This window comes from Xenopus laevis, chromosome 3L (genome assembly GCF_017654675.1).
Source record: "Xenopus laevis strain J_2021 chromosome 3L, Xenopus_laevis_v10.1, whole genome shotgun sequence".
Lineage (NCBI taxonomy): Eukaryota > Metazoa > Chordata > Amphibia > Anura > Pipidae > Xenopus > Xenopus laevis.
In genome coordinates this window covers 104,503,429-104,523,309 of record NC_054375.1, presented here as the reverse complement: position 1 = coordinate 104,523,309, position 19,881 = coordinate 104,503,429, and the positions used below count along the sequence as shown (strand labels likewise).

The following is a 19,881-nucleotide window of genomic DNA, read 5'->3' as shown; positions in this document are numbered from 1 at the left end:
GGCCCTAGAACTTTAAGCGGCTGATCCGCCAAGCATAGTGTTTGAAAAATTAACAGAATTGATGACATACCAGTTTGACATACACTTGTCAGTATCCCTTTTATCTCTTGTAAATTACCTTAAATTTTAAAATGGCATTTGCTACATTTTAGAAACCAGCAGTACTTGAAGGATATAATTTCCTATGGAATCTTTATTCCCAAAGTAAAAATGTCAACCACACTACCTGTTTTTTTTTTTTTTGTTTATTTTTGCATTGGCTGGCATGGGTCACAACCATATAGACTGTACAAAACTAAGCAGTACCAGCATGGCCATTTAAGCTGTAGCCTTCATTAGGCTTTGAGATAAGTAGCAGGTTGTTATACAGTGATTTGATCAATTTCAAAAGTCAATGGTTACAGATACTGTGTTTGCTGGGTTTAATGCATAAATAACAAAAGCGATAGAACTTTCATACTTTTTGCATATTACTGTAATTATGTTCAACACATATCCCATTCATTATGCTCATGTTAAAGCTGGTAAACAGTCCTTAGAATTTGGCAAAGGATGTGCAATCTGAATGAGGTATTCGATTTCATTAAAGGGGACCTGTCACCCAAAAAAATTATTTAAAATCCAATTTTATCACATTAGTCAAGCAAAATTAACTTTAATTACACTACATAAATTATTTGAATCTTGCTTCCTTCAGTCTGGGATTTCAAAATTATAGCAAGCAGGCAGCAGCCATTTTGTGGACACTGTTATTAAGACAAGCCTTATATCATCTCAGAATCTTGTTTGTGCACCAGAAAAGGGGACCCGATGTCCATCCCGATGCCCTGGTTACACAATTAAATGGTAAAGAGAACGGGGGAATGTGGGGAGAGCAGTGACATCTAGGAAGTGCTGAATGGAAAGTGAAAGTAATTGTCTGCCCCGCCTCTATGCCACTGGCATAGAGGAGGGTCAGACAATATTTGATTGACAGCTGAGATTTTTAAATGAGCTTTCAACAGCTATGAATGCTTTAATAAAAAATAGAAATTGGATTTCATGTTTAGTTTGAAAAGGACTTTTATTATACAGATTTTTGTGTCTGGGTGACAGGTCCACTTTAAGACATCATTGCTCAGAGTAGTGGATTCCAGATATGTTCAACCCCTAAACCAGTATTTGCTCTGAATCCTCCTTACCTCATAATATAAAGAAATTTAAAGTCACAATTTTGTATTTTAGAGAATATTTAAGCAATTACCTAAGATCAGACTGTTGGACATAAATATTTAGGAGAGCAAATAACGTTTTGCCGCAAATGTCTGTGCCAGCCCAAATGCTTTATAAGGAATGTGTTCTTTAGCTCTGTTTTTTTTCCCTACTAGATTAATATGCTTCTAATTTAATGGCTGTCTGGGTATATGCTATATAGGAGATTGTAATTAAAAGCTCCGTAGTGTGTTTTTTTTTTCCAGGAACTTATGTTGCCTTTAATATGTTGCTTTTTCACTACAAATGTATTTCAATAATCGTATAAATGTAGAAAACCAGAATTCAAAGATAAACCATAACGGAATCCATTTTCATACTTCAGTAATTGGTTAACAATTGATGTGGTTCCAACACATTTAAATGTTTTTAACTTTGAATTTAAGATATGCTTCTATAACGTATGGTTTTTATTCCTCCCTAACATTGACCTTTTATCTGCCATTCCAGTGGCTTTAAAGGAGAAGGAAAGGTTAAAACAAAGTAAGCCTTATCAGAAAGGTCCATCTAAATATACCAGTAAACCCCCAAAGTAGTGCTGCTCTGAGTCCCCTGTCAAAAGAAACACAGCATTTCTTTCTTTCTATTGTGTACACATGGGCTTCTGTATCAGACTTCCTGCCTTCTGCTTAAACCTCATTGCCCTGGGCAAGAGCATGCTCAGTTTGCTCCTCTCCCCCCACCCCTCCCTTCTCTACTGTAATCTGAGCCAAGAGCAGGAAGTGATGTCACACCACATAAATACTGCAGCTCCTATTCTAAACAAACAGAGTTTCTAGAGCTTTTTACTCAGGTATGGTAAAACATTCTACAGAATAAATATAGCATTCTAGCTTGCACTATTTCAGCTAATCTATTGGCAATAAAATGCCTCCGTAGCTTTCCTTCTCCTTTAATAATGTGAAAAATGCATGCTTGTATATGTGTATTAATGTTCTGTGCAATCGATCCAGAAGGAAGCCTATGGCAGGCTACTTGCAAATATTGTAGTTTTATCTAGATAATAGTGGATGTTGCAATCACTGGTTTCATAGTCTTGCTCCATTGTCATTGCTAACTGATAACCAAATCTTGACTTGCCTGGACCAGATTGCTTCTAACTTTTTTTTTAGTTCATTGCACATAGATTTTATTGATTATAGGCAATAAAAGATCTCTTATTTTAATCCTCATGCTTACCTCTTAGAAGTATAGGAGGGACTCGCTGATTAGGATAAAAGGTTTAGACCAGGGCTGTCCAACATGCGGCCCGCGACCCCCCCTTCTGTGGCCCCCCACATGCTGTCTGCTTATCATATGTAAGCTTTAAAAGGTATCACTACAGAGATTAAAGGACCAGTAACCTCAAAAAAATATTTAAAAATTTGTTAGTGCACAATGAAAAATAAACACCAAGACAAATTAAACATTTAAAAATCAAAGCCTTTATAAAGAAATAACTTACAGAAAATCTACTTCCTGTCCTCTTCAGAAACGGCGAAAAGGAGACCATCCACACTGCATCGATCGATTTCTCCTCCCTGGCTTCTCACTGACAGGCATCCTCCTCCCGGCGTCCAGCAGCAGCTGTGTCTCAGGCTCTTCACTCCTTTCCCGTGGATCGGCTTCCCTGTTCCGCTCACCTCCTTCTCTGTCTTCCATCCTCCCCTCCTCCACTACTCTCAGAGAGAGACATGCAGCGCCTGATTTCAACTCAGGCAGAACAGAAAGGCGCACGTTACAGGCGTCCAGCAGTGTCACAGGCTCTCCTCTTCACCATGCATCGGCAGCAATAGGGTTAATCCCAGGCCAGTTCCCACGTGGGAGAGGAGGGCTTAGGCAAGGATCGCTCAGTGAAGGAGAGCCTGTAACGTGCGGCTTTCCTGGATTGTAATCAGGCGCTGCAAGTCTCTCTCTGAGAGTAGGGAGGAGGGAAGACAGGGAGGTGAGCGGAGGAGGGAAGCCGATCCACGGGAAAGGAGTGAAGAGCCTGAGACACTGCTGCTGCTGCTGGACGCTGGGAGGAGGATGCTTGTCAGGGAGGAGAAATCGATCGATGCAGTGTGGATGGTCGCCTTTTCGCCGTTTCTGAAGAGGACAGGAAGTGGATTTTCTGTAAGTTATTTCTTAATAAAGGCTTTGCTTTTTTTCATTTTTTCATTTGTCTTGGTGTTTATTTTTCATTGTGCACAAACTAATTTTTAAACATTTTTTTTTTTTGATGTTACTGGTCCTTTAACTGGCCCCTGCTTTGTTTAAACCTCAAATTCAGACTAATCCCCTTTGTTCACACCAGTGATCCCCCTGCATTGTTCACACTTGTGACACCTCTATTGTTGACACCCCTAAAGCCCTGTACTGTTCACACCTGAGACCCAGACTGAAACTGCCAACATTGTTCACCTGTTCACACATTATTTAAAATGCTAATGGAGCACTGTCACTGTGTCACTGTATGTGGTACATATTTCAATGATGGGTTTCCCTGTCTCCTGCTCTGTTCTGCCTTCCCTCCCTGTGTTTGCCATTCTCTGCTTGCTCAGTGCTGCTTGTGTGTGCCATTCTCTGCTTGCCATACGCTGCCTTTGAAATGTAAGCCTGTTTGGGGTTTGTAAGCATTTGGAAATTGTTGTTAAGGGCCTCTAAGGCGTTTAATCATGTGTTGGGGGGGGGGGGTTGTATTATCCACAGGGGAGGATTAGGCATATGGATGTAAGGATATGTTTTAACACGAGTTCAATTTTTCACATATAAGTGATGAGGGATTTCCCTGCAGTGAGCACCAACCATTTGGTTTTTTGGTGTGCTACCACTGTTAATGTGGATATGATCTTAAAAGTTCTTGAGGTAACATGGATGTGGTTTACAGTGGGTGTGGTAAAATTTTGGCCCTCTGTACCATAGAAGTTGGACAGCACTGGTTTAGACTATGGGTTTACAAAAAGAGCCTGAGCATTTTCCCTGAACAGTTTTAAAGAGCCAAAATGAGCACAAAATAATTTCCATATTTCAGTGGATTATCTAAATGCTAGATGTTGAAATACTGACTAAAACATGTTTATAATTTTGACAAATTGTCCTCATGGAGGGATTTTTGTGTTCTCTGAAACATGTTAAAACTCCATGCATCCAGAAGGTAATCTTTCCGATACACTCGTGGCTCACTTTTTAGAGACCCCTTAAAAAATATGTAGACTCTAACCTTCCCCCCCCCCTTCTTTTTCGAAAATTATGTTTGAGATGGTATAGAATTTTTCTGCATTGCACCATCAGAATTTATTTTTAGGGGAGAGATCTTTTGTCTCTGAGTGGGACTCTAATCCGATATGTAGTCTTGTGCTCTAGGATATGTTGGGATCCAGATCCATATGCTTTTTCATAAAGACCACTATAATGTTCTTTCTACCTCACATCATGCTTAAATATAAAGACTAATCCACTTTCTGAATGGACTTTGAGAACTGTTGCTAATCTGTTTGCAATGTGGATGACCAATCATGGTGGTATCATTTGAGGGAGGAACTATTCATTCATAGTCTTAATGGTCTACAAAGTTACCAGTTGTACCTAATAACGTGTTGAAGCCCTTATCCTTCCGAGCAAGACGTTACTAGAACATTCGTGGCCGACAATGCATTGAATTTGTGTGGGACAAGCTGTCTGTTGGCGTTGGACTCAAACCATGTTTCTAAAAAGGTTGTTCAAGAATCAGAATTTGAAAATTGGCTAAAACTTTGTACTTATTGAGTGACCAAGGAGAGGCAGCAAGCTTCCATTTGTAGCCCGAATATTACTTGTGCTTATAAAGAAGACAAGTGACAACCCAACTGTTGATGATTGCACATTCCCGTTCTCTAATTATATAGTAGCCATCTGAATTTTGAACAACTGTTCAGGCTCTGCTCAGGATTTTCTTTCGTATATTGTTTCCACAGTGAGTAGCTGGGAAACTGTTGTTGGGGGTGTCAAAGACTGATCAGGCTCACCCAAAGTGAATTACCGTTGGTATTCTGCCATAGTACCTAATTATAGCCAAGTGAAAGAGGGAGTTTAGTGGATTGCTTTTGTCGTGCACTATTTTGCACATGCCTACCATCCAGACTTTCATGTGTTTTCCATATTTTCTTTATTACAGTTTCTATATACCTTTAAAAGACGTTTAAGGACCAGTGACATCAAAAAATGAAATTGTTTGAGTAATAAAAAATATAATGCAGTGTTGCCCTGCACTAGTAAGGGAAAGGGCATATGCTGCTATTTCCGGAGATTAGTTGTCCAGCGACAAATCGCTTCTTTGGGTGCCTAACCTCCCTGAACTGCCTTCTTGCCGGCTAGAATGTAAATTGGCACTCTGAGTACTTTGTTTTCCGAATTTGCCTCACGGGCATCTATCCATAGAAAGCTTTACACGACGGCACCCAATCGAATTTGGCTTCCCTTGTCCCTCTGAGCATAATTTATGCTTTTCCATACAGTGCTACCTCTTGATATTACAAATGTGTTTTGCATGCTTTTTTGGCACTTTACCTTGCTCCATCTAATACATTTATTTTTATTTAAATTTTCAGGCAGAAGAAGGAGAGGAAGATGAAAACAAAGGTTAGTTATTTTCAGGATCTGGCTAGGTATTTTTCAGACTCAGACAGTGGCACAGCTTTTATTGCAATGTAGTTACGTAATATTCACCAAGACATGGTGCTAAGTGAAACAGACTGTTGAGACAGAAGTTTTTTTTTTTTTTGCTGAGGATTTATACTTTGTTCTTTTAAGGTAAGTTATTTTATTGTATATTTCTACTGTGGAACAACACTTCCAACCACCTCTGCAACAGTTAAGGAAACCTGTGGTCATGATAATTGGAATACACATTTGTGGAGGGACTATTTTGGATGGATATCTGCTTTCTCACGGATTGTACAGATTGATTTTGGATTCTTGAGGAAGCTCTCATGAAGAGGATCTTGAAAATTTAAACAGTGTGTGACTCAAGAAAGTGATGATCAGTCCTCCCAAGATCCTGGAATAATTCTAGTGCACAAGCTTTATCATTACAGCACATGGACAGATGAACGTATTTGATGCATGCTATGACATTTTTGTCTGTCATAAGGAACAGCGTTGAGTTTGGACATGCTTTTCCCAAAAATGTGTATATAGTAGAACGACTGACTTGAGAAGGTTTCAGAAAACTGCTTGTTTTCATAGATTTACAGCTGGTCAGTGGACATTATGCCGAAGACTGTCTGGTGTTGTCCGTTTGTACACACACCGAAAATCTAGACCTCGTTTCTCTACTGGCAACATGGTGAAGAGACTTGTATTGGCATATTTTACAAGAGACCTTGTAAAACTTTTCCTGATTTGAAATTTTGAAGATTTCCGATAAGGAAAATGTAAAGAAGAATCTGATTCCTGGAGACTGCATCCTTTCCCACTATGATGCCATGAAGAATGTCCCCATAAATCAGTTTTATACCATTTTAAGAATTGTGTTGTTCCTAATCTTCCTTCGACTATTTACCAGATTGTTATTTCTAGGTCCTCATTTTAGGTTTTGAATTTGTTTAAACGTCTTATTTTGCCATGTTTATTCCTGTTAAATCCTCTTAGATGTAACAGGTTCTGTTGATGTCACACAAGAAATATCTAAACCTCTTCACTCAGGAGAGAATGAGTCAGAACTGACAATCAAAGAAGAAATGGAAACTAGCACCTCCCTGAAAGAAGCTGAGGAGGATAACGTATCTGTCACAATCCAGGCTGAAGATGCTATTACACTCTATTGTGATGGAGATGACCTCCTAGAAACAGGTAAAAATGTGAAAATTGCAGATTCTGAGACAAGCAAGCCAAAAGATGAGCATGAGGCGTGTGACTCCAAGGATGGCCTGGAGGATCAAAAGGATGTGATGTCCGAGAACCAGAAAGATGATAAACAGGAGAGTGGCAAAGGAGATGCTGTTAAGAAAGATGGCAGAGAAGCTTCAAAGAAAACTGAATCTGGAGACAAAGACAAGGATTCTCAGAAGAAAGGTGCCTCTTCTACAGGGGCTACTGGTCAAGCAAAGAGGTTTGTCTTTATATGTCAGTTCTTTACAGTACTGATTACCAGCGTTCACTAAGATCACTCTACATTAAGGGGTAGCATCAAGAATATAAGTAGTAACTTACCTTGAGTGTTTTTTTTTTTTTTTTTTTTTTTGTCACATAAATTCCTTTTTTTTCCATTTATTTAGTTTTTTTTTTTTTTAAATCAAGATCTTCCTGATCTGTTCTACCAGTTCTATAATCGATTTTCCAGCACTTTTATTTTTTTTACCCAAATTGACAAGTTTCTAAAAGTCCTTGGGATGATGGTAAGGATCAGCTAAGGATGAGAACACACAATGAAGTCAAGTCCCATTCTTGAAATCGAGTGAAGATTGTCATATGTCCACACTGAATAGAATATTCAGAATCTAGACCTTCAGGCATCATGGGGAAAATCAGACCAAGAAACATTAAGGGAATCCATTGTTTCTAAGAACCAATTCTACCATTCCAAGGCATTATAACTATTTTGGGCCTTTGTTATTTGTGTTTTTTTGTTTTTTTAAACCTTTAAGCTTTAAAATATTGCAGGCTTGTGAAAAGTATTTTGGGGGTTTTTTTCACTTTATTTTCCTAAATTACTTGCCTTTTGTAGCTCATCCAAAGATGCCAAAGAAAGCAAGTCTGCATCCAAAGAGGATAAAGGTAAGATTTTTAAGCTTTAGCAGTTGTTGCAAAGATGATTTTTTAGAGAGAATATACCCGCCTAATGTGACATGAGCTAGTTGGGGTTATTTAGAAAACTTTTTTGTTTTTTTTACACCCTTGCCCAAGTCTACAGGCTAAAGGCATGCCGTTACTTGTAAGAAACATTTTCCAATTCCACTTAGGTTCATTTTATGCAACCACCCTCCCCTTGTATCACCCTCGACCTGAAGAGAATCTGTGCATCACCCAGATATAGTCCCAAAGCATAATAAATAAGAGGTCCATACCTTTTATAATATTTAGTTAAGTATTACCGTATATACCCGAGTATAAGCAGAGTTTTTCAGCATCCAAAATGTGCTGAAAAACTCTACCTCGGCTTATACTCGGGTCAGCGGTACCCGACCCGAGTAGCTGAGATTTCAGTCACTTTTAATCATTGCTATACCAACAGTACACTTTTGGAGAGACTGCAATATCCCACAATGCCCTCTGTTGGTTATATGAAAGAATAAGTGACTGCAATATCACACAGCGCCATCTGTTGGTTATATGAAAGAATAACAGTGACTGCAATATCACACAGCGCCCTCTGTTGGATTAACGGTGATGGCAATATCAAACAGCACCCTCTGCACATGGTAGTGGGACAATGCACACAGTAATCTGTTTGGCAATTCTCTGTCACCTTCAACTTTGCAAAGAAGTCCGGTTGATCGCTAGGGGGGTCGCTTTGGCAGAATGTGCGCTGCTGGGAGACAGGGCTGTAGTTTTGTCTAGGCTTATACTAGAGTCAATAAGTTTTCGTAGGTAAAATTAGGTACCTCGGCTTATACTCGGGTCGGCTTATACTCGAGTTTATACGGTAAATACAATAACCACCAAGGTTAAGATGAAAATAAGACCTATAGCTCTCTTCAATGGCAGAAATTCAGAAAATGCATTCTGAAAATGTGTTCACACATCTCTGCTTTAAAATTCGAAAAGAGGGGCCTTAACCCTCACTTTATAAATTGTGTGTGGCAACCTGCAAATTACAAATTTTATGTCCCTGTGGCCAATTAAAAGGGTTGTCCACCGCCACAGAAAAATCAAACATAATGCTGGGCACAAACAAAGTATTTTTGTATTTTACATGCATAATCTCAAATGAATTGTTGTAGAGATACTTAACTAGTAAAATCACACTGAACTGCATTAAGTTCTCCAAGCTGTCTTGCACAGAAGGGTTCGCCTACACTATGCAGGATTACTCCTCTGCCCCCCCTCTTCAGAGCTTACTACGTCACTGGGGTCTACTTTCTTCAGGTCTGTTTAACCAATTACGAACAGTGAGGGAGGGAGGAAGTGTCAGTACCAGTAGAGGAGTAATGGGAAAAGAATTATGGAGGGACAATATAGAGTGCAGAGACCTCTGCTGTGGACTTGGAATACACGCCCACACACTTTGCAACGCCCACACACTTTGCAAGAACAAGAGCAAACACACAGTATACCTGGTAATCCTTGTTTCATAGCGATTTTATTGAAAATAAAAGGCTGAGAATGAGTGCCTGTTTTATTGACCTAAATATTATGTTAGAATAATTTATTTTTATTGAAGGTGAACCACCCCTTTAAGCTTCCAAAGCTGCAGAATATACTACAAAGTATCCAGAACCATAAATCCTAAATTTACAGACTGCTTCTTTTAATCTTATATATTTTCAGTGCAAGATATAACTCCTAGGTATCATCATATGCTGTAATTTCCCTTATTCTTTTAGTTTTGTGTATACTACTTGCTTAACATTTCTAAATAGTGCTGTGCAGATTCGTACAATTAAAATGCACCAAATTCAATTATATGACAAATAGCCTCATTAACCACCTAATTAAAAATAACCCAATTAAGTACTGTATATAAGGTATGTGCTATATGTTTTATATTACCACATATATATTTCCATTTTTTTTTTATAAATCTAGCAAATAGGTTAACAAAAATATTTAACATGGTCCTTTACCTTTTTCTCTCTGGACCCAGATTGTCTGGAAATCAACCTAGTGACTCACAATTGGATTCATTTTTTACCTTATACTACTGCTGTCCTACTATGGGAACTTTTTACAGTACCCTCATAATTTAAATCTTCCATCCCTCTAACCAGTTTGGTTGCACGTCTCTCCAGCTCATTTATATCCCTCTTAAGTACTGGAGACCAAAACTGCACTGCATACTCCAGATGAGACCTTACCAGGGACCTATAAAGAGGCATAATTATGTTTTCATCCCTTGAGTTAGTGCCCTTTATTATGCAAGACAGAACTTTAATTCTGGGCAGTGTCATTATGTGGCTACTAAAGCAAATAGACAACTTATCTACAAAAACCCCAATATCCTTTCTCAGTTAAAGGGATATTGTCATGGGAAATTTTTTTTTTCAAAATGAATAAGTTAATAGTGCTGCTCCAGTAGAATTCTGCACTGAAATCCATTTCTCAGTAGAGCAAACAGTTTTTTTTAATATTCAATTTTGAAACCTGACATGGGGCTAGACATATTGTCAATTTCCCAGCTGCCCCAAGTCATGTGACTCTGATAAACTTTAATCACTCTTTACTGCTGTACTGCAAGTTGGAGTGATATCACCCCCTCCCTTCCCCCCCCCCCAGCAGTCAAACAAAAGAACAATGGGAAGCTAACCAGATAACAGCTCCCTAACACAAGATAACAGCTGCCTGGTAGATCTAAGAACAACACTCAATAGTAAAAACACATGTCCAACTGAGACTCCTTCAGTTACATTGAGAAGGAAAAACAGCAGCCTACCAGAAAGCATTTCTCTAGCTCCATGTCAGATTTCAAAATTAAATATAAAAAAATCTGTTTGCTCTTTTGAGAAATTGATTTCAGTGCAGAATTCTGCTGGAGTAGCACTGAAAAAAACATGACCGGATCCCTTTAAGGAAACTCCCAACGCACTGCCATTTAGTGTATAACTTGCATTTATATTATTTTTGCCAAAGTGCATAACCTTGCATTTATCAACATTGAACCTCATTTTCCAGTTTGCTGCAACTGCACAAATGGGCTGATTCCTGCAGGCTACCCCTGTATTGTCTTATTTGATGCAGTGTTTCTGTGCCATGCCATGCTAGCTTGTTTGATGCATTGATATATTTATCCGCCCTTAGCTCATTCAAATAAGAGGCGGTTTAAAAATAAATGAAATAAATGTGTGTATATATGTATTTCTTTTTCAGATTAGTGTGGATTCAGCAGACTTTTGTGTACGAGTTGGTATTTATTTAGAATCCAAAAACCACAATAATATAAAGTGTCAACTGTCAATTCATAAATGACAATGTACACACACTCACTTTTATACACCTAAGAGTTTGACAAACTCCTAGATTGCTTCATCTGCTTCAGCCACATAAGCCATGCAAACGGCTTTGCTTTAAAATATTAAGACATGAGCAAAAATTTATGAAAGTTTGAAAAAAGAAAATTTTGTTTGTATGTTTGCTTTTCCCTTTCTGGTTAAATGAACAGTAACACCAATAAATGAGTGTTTTAAAAGTAATGAAAATATCATGTACTGTTGCCCTGCACTGGTAAAACTGTTTGCATAAACAAGCTGCTGTGGAGCAATGGCAGGAACTGAAAAAAAGCTTTGTCACAGGTTAAATAGTGGATAACCGATAACACCATTAGGGCAAGGCCAGACGTGCCGTTTAAAAAAAAAAAAAAAAAAAAAAAAAGCTCCGCCAGGCGTAAATCGGCATAAATTGGCCTACCACTGAAACAAATGGAAAACGGACTATGGCAATTCACACAGGGCGCTTGCAAGCCAAAATACGCTCCAAGACAACCATATTGGCGTTTTTCCGCAGAAACGCCAATATGTCAAGAAACTACCAAATCATTAGACTCTATGGGGTCTGCACGCTTGAAACCACACGTCGCGTAAATACGCAGCGTATTTTAAATATAGCGTCCAAATTCTCAATGAGAATGAGAAGTGTTTGTTGGGAAAAGAAACCTACGTGCTGAAAAACGCATGTTAACGGTCACGTGTGGTTTCTGTGGCGTATTTACGCCCAGCGTTTCTTTTTTTAAAAATGCAACATAAAAACATGACGTCTGGCCTTGCCATTATGTTCTGCAGAGCTTATCTGAGAGAGAGAGAGACTCTAATTTTTTGATGTTACTGTTCATTTAAACAGACCTTTAAAGGAAAATTAAGGGTAAAATCATATAGTTGTGACCCCTCCTCCCAAAAAATAAATACATGTTATTATTATTTACTATTCTGAGTGCCCTGTAACAATCTCCTCTTCACTTATTAAACCGGATCATGTGCAGTACAGAAATCTTCTAGGATGTTTTGTATGCCACATTCACTTGCTAGGGTGGGGCAGGAAGAAAGATAAACATGATTATGGCATTTTGAAATAAAAATGCTTTAGGCCAGTACATCCTCTGAAGAATAGTTGTGCTGTACTTGGGTGGCAGGCTAGCAAATATAATTAGATTTTTTTTTTTTTATCAACCTTATTTAATATTTATGGTTTTAACTTTTGAAAAAAAAATGTTTTTGCCCCAATGTGACAGGCACAAAGTGTGTTGCCTTAAATTGTTTGTTGAAATCTGTTTTAGGAAGTACTAGTGGCACAAGTGGGAGTTCTACACGTAATCTTTGGGTCAGTGGACTTTCATCTAACACAAAGGCGGCTGATCTCAAGAATCTATTTGGAAAGTATGGAAAGGTGTGTTTAAAAAATGTTAAATGTAAAAATAATGCTGCACAAAAATAATTACCTGGTGTTTAGTCTGAAGTGCCCTTTTATTTTCTTGCATCAACCACTAGATGCAGTGTTTTTATTTTTTCGTTTTCAGTTGACTGTGCCAGACTCTTGTATTATGATTGTTTGGGACTTACTTTCCAGCATCTCTTTTAGCAATTTCTGTTGTATGGGAAGAAGTAACCCATTCTAGCCACTTGGGAAACCTAATAAAACCTTGTGTGATTTTATTGGGTGCATAATATTTCTTGCGGTATGGACAGCTTTTTTTCTTCTCCTATTTGCAGGTACTTAGTGCAAAGGTTGTTACCAATGCTCGAAGTCCAGGAGCAAAATGCTATGGAATTGTAACAATGTCATCAAGTGCTGATGTGGTTAGATGCATCTCTCACCTACACCGAACCGAATTGCATGGTCAGCAGATCTCTGTAGAAAAGGCAAGTCTGGATTCTGTTTTATATACATCTGAAAGTCTGGATTCTGTTAATATACAATTGCTGCTATTCTGTACCATTATTGTGCTAATGTATTACTGTTTTATAGGTGAAAAATGATCCTTCCAAGAGAGACATTAAAAAAGATAGTGATGAGAAACTTGGTCCTAGTAGAACATCTGGGGAGAGAAAATCTTCTGGAGGGGATAAAAGCAACAAGTAAGGATGCTATATACAAGATTGAAACTTGCAAATATGTCATTTCTGTTGTACAGCACTGCAAACTGTTGCTGCTATACTTGTTAATGCATGTATGTATAAATGTCTTGTACACATACATACAGGGAGTCCTCGAGTTACATACACCGACTTACATATGGGGTTATTACAGTAATATTAAAAACTGTGGTTGGCTTGACCTTTATTAGCCTTTGGCTTTAAAAAATTACCTGCCCCAATCCCCCCTGGCATGTGTTGTGTACTGCAGAGCACAGAAAGGTAAAAACAAATACTGTGTTAAGAGAAACATCTATCTAAGTTGCATTTAATAAGTAAATGTATATGATTAAACTTACATACAAATTCAACTTAAGAACAAACCTACAGACCCTGTATCTTAAGTAACCCGAGGACTTCCTGTATTCATATATGTTTTGAAGCTAACCTAGTTATTTTGCAGGTAGCTGTTCTATAGAACATCATGGTGCTGCCAAACTGCTGCCTTGTGGTGGTGGTGTATTTAGTCTCACATTTTGTAGTTGGTAGGTAATGAAGGTTTTGGCTAGAATGTAAAAAGTGATAGTAAGTTTAAAGGAAACACCCTCTTAATTGATTCAAGTTGACTTTGTGTAGTTCAGGATTGTGTAAAGTACAGTCTTTAAGAAAACAAAACAAAAGTCTTCATCAAGTGCATTAAATGTCTGTTCAAATTGATTGGTGCAAACTGTCTCCCAGTCCTGTCCAGTGATTTGCCTTAATCTCCTGTATTTCTTTTCATTTTATCCAAGTCAGCTTGGGGGACACGGGTACAGTGGGGTATAGCTAGTACCACTAGGAGGCAGGACACAACCAAAAAAGAAAACTGACTCCTCCACTGGCTATACCCCCAGCAGGCGGAGCTTATGTCAGTTTGAGTTGTGTCCTCAGGAGGTTAGGACTTCGATTTCTATCTGGTCCGTTTTTTTACTGACACCAGGGGTTGTTCAAACTTTTACACTGTAAAAGAGCTCTTTTGAAACTGTCTCCGGGGGACTCTCGGCACCTCTGATATGGTAAGCGGGAGGGGGAAGACCGTGCAATAGCGGTGCCCCCTTTTTTAAATTTGCAGCCACTATATCCAGCGGCCCGGCACTTTTGCGCGATTTCTTCTGCGCCAGCCGCAATCTTGGAAGCCCCTCCCAGATACTCCTCACCCACCCTGCCGGATTCTGGGCAAGAGCGTGATCGCTCAGAGGGCGAGCTGTCCTCTGATTCAGACCATGACTAGGAGGAGTCCTCTAGACTTTCTTCAGAAACCGTACATTCATTGATCTCTTCAGTGTTAGAGACCCTTCAAGAACCAGAGGCCTCGGCTGAGTCTTCCAAGGCCCTCTTTAAACGGCACAACACGATATAACTGGTTTTTCCTTCACACTCTTGATCAGTTCATTGAACAAGAATGGGATAAACCAGAGAGGCGGTTTCAAACAAACCGTAGTTGCTTAAAACTATATCCATTCCAGGCTGAGCTTACAGAAAAATGGGCGTTTCCTCCATCGCTAGATACACTGGTTTTCCTCCTCTCCAAGAATACAGCCTTACCAGTCCCTGACGCCTCTTACTTCAAGGACTTTTAAGGACAAGAAATTAGAGAGCCTACTTCGCTCTATTTTTTCAGCATCCGGCTCATCCCTTCACCCAGTCCTAGCCATGGCATGGGTTAGCTGAGCCATCCAGTCCTGGTCCGACTTTCTCATCAACGCCATTGTGTCGGGAGCACCACGTCACAAGCTTTCACAATGGGCTTCCTAAATCAAGGAAGTGAATGACTACATGTGCGATGCTTCTCTGGATGCAACACAAGTGATCAGTAGATCATCGGCTCTTGCAGTAGCGGCCCACAGGTCATTATGGATGAAGTTATGGTCAGCTGACCTTTCCACAAAAAAGTCCCTGACTTCCATCCCCTTTAAAGGGTGGCTTCTAGTTGGCCTCGACCTGGACGAAATCACAAGTCAGGCCACAGTATTTAAAAGCACCATATTACCTCAACCAAAAGCATGTTCTTCTTTTCATAGGTTTTTTTTGTGGCTCTCAAACCAAGAGCTGGAGGTCATCTCCCCCCAAGACAATCATTTGCAAACAGGGGTTGCTTTCCAAACCAGCAAAGACCTCCTTGGCAAAACCGAAAACACATCTCAAATGCCTCCTATAAAACTAACTCCGCATGACACCGTACTTCCAGGTACGACACCAATTGGAGGGAGACTAAGCCAATTTGCCGATGTGTGGGTCACACTCATGCAAGATACCTGGATTCACTAGGTTGTTACTTGAGGTTATCCTCACTTCCCCCATACCGGTTCTTCATGTCCAGACATGAACAGGAGCACTGCATTCCAAGAGGTCATTTCCAGTCTTCTCCTCGCAGAAGTAATCGTCTCCGTACCTCCCTGGAAGCGTTTCAAGGGATACTACTCAAACTTCTTTATTTCCCAAAAATTCCACCCCATACTGGATCTCAAAGAACTAAACAATTTCATCTGATCGTCATCGCAGCGATGTCCTCATGGCAATTCCATATGTCCCGTGACATAAAGGACGCTTACCTGCATGTACCAATTTTCCCTCAGCATCAGAAATACTTGTGGTTTGCCTTCCAAAATCACCACTGCCAATTCATCTGCCTTCCATTTGGCCTAACATCGCCCCCCCCCCCCGGGTTTTCACTAAAATAATGGCTGTAGCCACAGCGGTGATTCACAATGCGGGAATCTCCATCACTCCTGGACGACCTACTCATCAAGGCGTCATACCTTCAGGAGGCTTGGCGGTCACTAGAGGTGTCCATGGACAAACTACAGGAACTCGGCTAGTCCCTGTGGTGGTTACTTCTACATCAATCTCCTACCCCGGATTTCAGGGGATAGGTTTGGTACGCCTCCACTGTCCCGGTGTCCTCCAAGCTGACATGGAGAAAAGGAGATGTTGTGTACTCACCGTTAAGTCTTTCTCTTCAGTCACTTGGGGCAGGGGCCACGGTCAGTCCTGAACTGGGCTGCCGAACGATGTGCGCCGAATTTGACGCCAGCGCACCCAAATTGGACGCCCAAATTGGACGTCGAACCCTTTCGACAACCTCCGTCCCGCCCCCCCGCATCCTTGGAGAAAAATTGGCTCTCTTTTTGGTCCCCGGGCCAAAAAAGTTTGGGGACCCCTGACTTGGGGGACACAGGGCTGCCCTTCCTGGATTGAGGCCCTCACTTTCCGTCAGTCATGAAACAGTTCTTTTTTCAAAGTTCTCAGTTTTTTTTTACTATTTTATTTATTCGATATTTCTGTTGACTTTGTAACAAAATGACTTAAGCTCTGCTTGCTGGGGTATAGCCAGTGAAGGCGGAGTCTTGTTTTCTTTTATGGTTGTGTCCTGCCGCCTAGTGGTACTAGCTATACCCCACTGTCCCTGTCCACATACATACGCACACACATACACACACGCGCACATACACGCGTGTGTGTATATCTATATATCATAAAGTTGGATCTTGTTATTGGTGTTTGCGATACTGTGCATGCTCCATGTGCTCTGGGCTCCTGTTGAGAAGCTAAACTTGGAGGTCATAGCAAATCAAATAGAAAATGAGGTTTAGCTGTCATGGAAGCCAATGATAAAGGCTGATCATTAAATATTAATGCAGAGCTTAAGCGAGAGCACACAACAAAATTGTACAAATGCCCATTTGGTTGTGCAGTTAAAAGCTTAGAGACTGGCTTACTAACTATATATTTATATTGGGGATGCACTGAATCCACTATTTTGGATTTGGCTAAACCCCTGAATCCTTCACGAAAGATTTGGTCGAATACCGAACCGAATCCTAATTTGCATATGCATATTAGTGGTCGGAAATGGGAAAACTTTTTACTTCCATGTATTGTGACAAAAAGTCATGCGAGTTCCCTCCCTGCCCCTAATTTGCATATGCAAGTTAGGATTCAGTTTGGCCATGTAGAAAGATTTGGCCGAATCTGAATCCTGCTGAAAAAGGCCGAATCCTGAATTTAATTGGCATTTGTACAATTTTGTTGTGTGCTCTCCAGTCTTATCTATTTACATGCAGTAGTCGTTTATCGTGATCCCAACTCCTTATTGGTCTGTCTACTACATCTAGAATGTTGAAGGGTGATGTGACGTTGTATTTAAAACATAATGTTCGCCAATTACCCTTCAATGTTCTGTCCGTGTTCGCTGTAAAATTGTAGAGAGTTTGCATGATGTCACTGGGGCATGAAAAGGACTGTAACCGCCACTCTAACAGGGTTAACTTCTTGTGCTTTATCTGCCTGTGCAGAACACAAAGTTCAGTGAAAAAAGATGATAGGAGGTCATCTGACAAACCAGAGAAAAAGGATGGCAAAGAACTTAAAAAGGACAGCAAGGAGAAGAGTGAAAGTGCTACTACTGTGCTTTCTCCTGAATCTTCAAAGAAGAATGAAGAAAGGAAAAAGCCAGGTGAGCAATGATCATTATGTTCAGTGTATTTACATTGAAGGTTTGCACTTGCATATAGTTATTTGTGTAGCACTTTGCTAAATGTTATTTACTGAGTTACATATTTAAATTGGGTTGAAAAAAGACAGTCCATCAAGTTCAACCCCTCCAAATGAAAACCCAGCATCCATACACACACACACACCTCCCTACTTTTAATTAAATTCTATATACCCATACCTATACTAACTATAGAGCTTAGTATCACAATAGCCTTTGATATGTCTGTCCAAAAAATCATCCAAGCCATTCTTAAAGGCATTTACTGAATCAGCCAGAACATCATCACTCGGCAGTGCATTCCACAACCTCACTGTCCTGACTGTGAAGAACCCCTACGTTGCTTCAAATGAAAGTTCTTTTCTTCTAGTCTTAAGGGGTGGCCTCTGGTACGGTGATCCACTTTATGGGTAAAAAGGTCCCCTGCTATTTGTCTATAATGTCCTTTAATGTACTTGTATAGTGTAATCATGTCCCCTTACAAGCGCCTTTTTTCCAGAGAAAACAACCCCAACCTCATAATTTAAGTCTTCCATCCCTCTAACCAATTTAGTTGCACGTCTCTGCACTCTCTCCAGCTCATTTATATCCCTCTTAAGGACTGGAGTCCAAAACTGCACTGCATACTCCAGATGAGGCCTTACCAGGGACCTATAAAGAGGCATAATTATGTTTTCATCCCTTGAGTTAATGCCCTTTTTTATGCAAGACAGAACTTTATTTGCTTTAGTAGCCACAGAATGACACTGCCAGAATTAGACAACTTATCTACAAAAACCCCTAGATCCTTCTCATTTAAGGAAACTCCCAACACACTGCCATTTAGTGTATAACTTGCATTTATATTATTTTTGCCAAAGTGCATAACCTTGCATTTGTCAACATTGAACCTTATTTTCCAGTTTGCTGCCCAGTTTTCCAACTTGGACAAATCACTCTGCAAAGTGGCAGCATCCTGCATGGAACCTATAGTTCTGCACAATTTAGTATCATCTGCAACAATAGAAACAGTACTTTCAATGCCCACCTCCAGGTCATTAATAAACAAGTTGAAAAGCAAGGGACCTAGTACAGAGTCCTGTTGTACTCCACTAACAACACTGGTCCAATTAAAAAATGTTCCATTTACCACCACTTTTTGTAGTCTATCTTTTAGCCAGTTCTCTATCCAGGTACAAATACTATGTTCCAGGCCAACATTTCTTAATTTAACCAGTAACCTTTTGTGTGGCACTGTATCAAATGCTTTAGCAAAGTCTAAGTAAATCACATCCACTGCCATCCCAGAATCGAGGTCTCTACTTACCTTCTCATAAAAAGAAATTAAGTTAGTCTGGCAAGATCTATTACGCATAAAACCATGCTGGCACAAACTCATAGTATTATGATTTGCTATGTAGTCCAGTATCCAATCCTTTATTAACCCTTCGAAAAGCTTTCCTACCACTGACGTCAGACTAACTGGCCTATAGTTTTGAGGCTGAGAACGGGATCCTTTTTTGAATAGAGGCACCACATTAGCAATTCGCCAGTCTCTCGGCACTATGCCAGATCTCAATGAATCCTGAAAAATTAAGTAAAGAGGTTTGGCAATCACAGAGCTAAGCTCGCTAATTACCCTGGGATGAATACCATCTCGCCCTGGACCTTTGTTAATCTTAACATGTTCGTCTCTTTTGAATTTCTTCGTGTGAACCATGCATCATTAGTTGTATTACTAGAATTGGGACTGTTAAGAAGGAAACCTTCACTTACTGGTTCCTCATTTGTGTAGACAGATGAAAAATACGAGTTCAGAATCTGCGCTTTTATTTTGTTTTCATCAACTCCCCTCTGATAGTAAGGGTCCCACCCCTTCCTGCTTCATTATTTTTACTATTAACATTATTTAAAAAATAATTTTGGATTTTATTTTACTGCAATATCCTTTTCTATATC

The 19,881-nt window shown here is 39.7% G+C and overlaps 1 protein-coding gene across 5 annotated transcripts in view; it reads left to right on the top strand.

The window, feature by feature from the left end:
- Nucleotides 1–19,881, top strand: part of sltm.L (SAFB-like, transcription modulator L homeolog) — a 52,250-nt gene that overhangs the window by 12,940 nt on the left and 19,429 nt on the right. For 3 of the 5 annotated variants that reach the window (XM_018253021.2, XM_018253020.2, XM_018253023.2), the window contains 7 exons: nt 5,799–5,829; nt 6,841–7,300; nt 7,916–7,965; nt 12,614–12,723; nt 13,047–13,196; nt 13,303–13,412; nt 17,744–17,904. In XM_018253021.2, the coding sequence (XP_018108510.1) occupies nt 5,799–5,829; nt 6,841–7,300; nt 7,916–7,965; nt 12,614–12,723; nt 13,047–13,196; nt 13,303–13,412; nt 17,744–17,904 (1,072 nt within the window). The remainder of the gene's footprint in view (nt 1–5,798; nt 5,830–6,840; nt 7,301–7,915; nt 7,966–12,613; nt 12,724–13,046; nt 13,197–13,302; nt 13,413–17,743; nt 17,905–19,881) is intronic. The other 2 variants (XM_018253024.2, XM_018253022.2) reach the window with 1 other exon arrangement.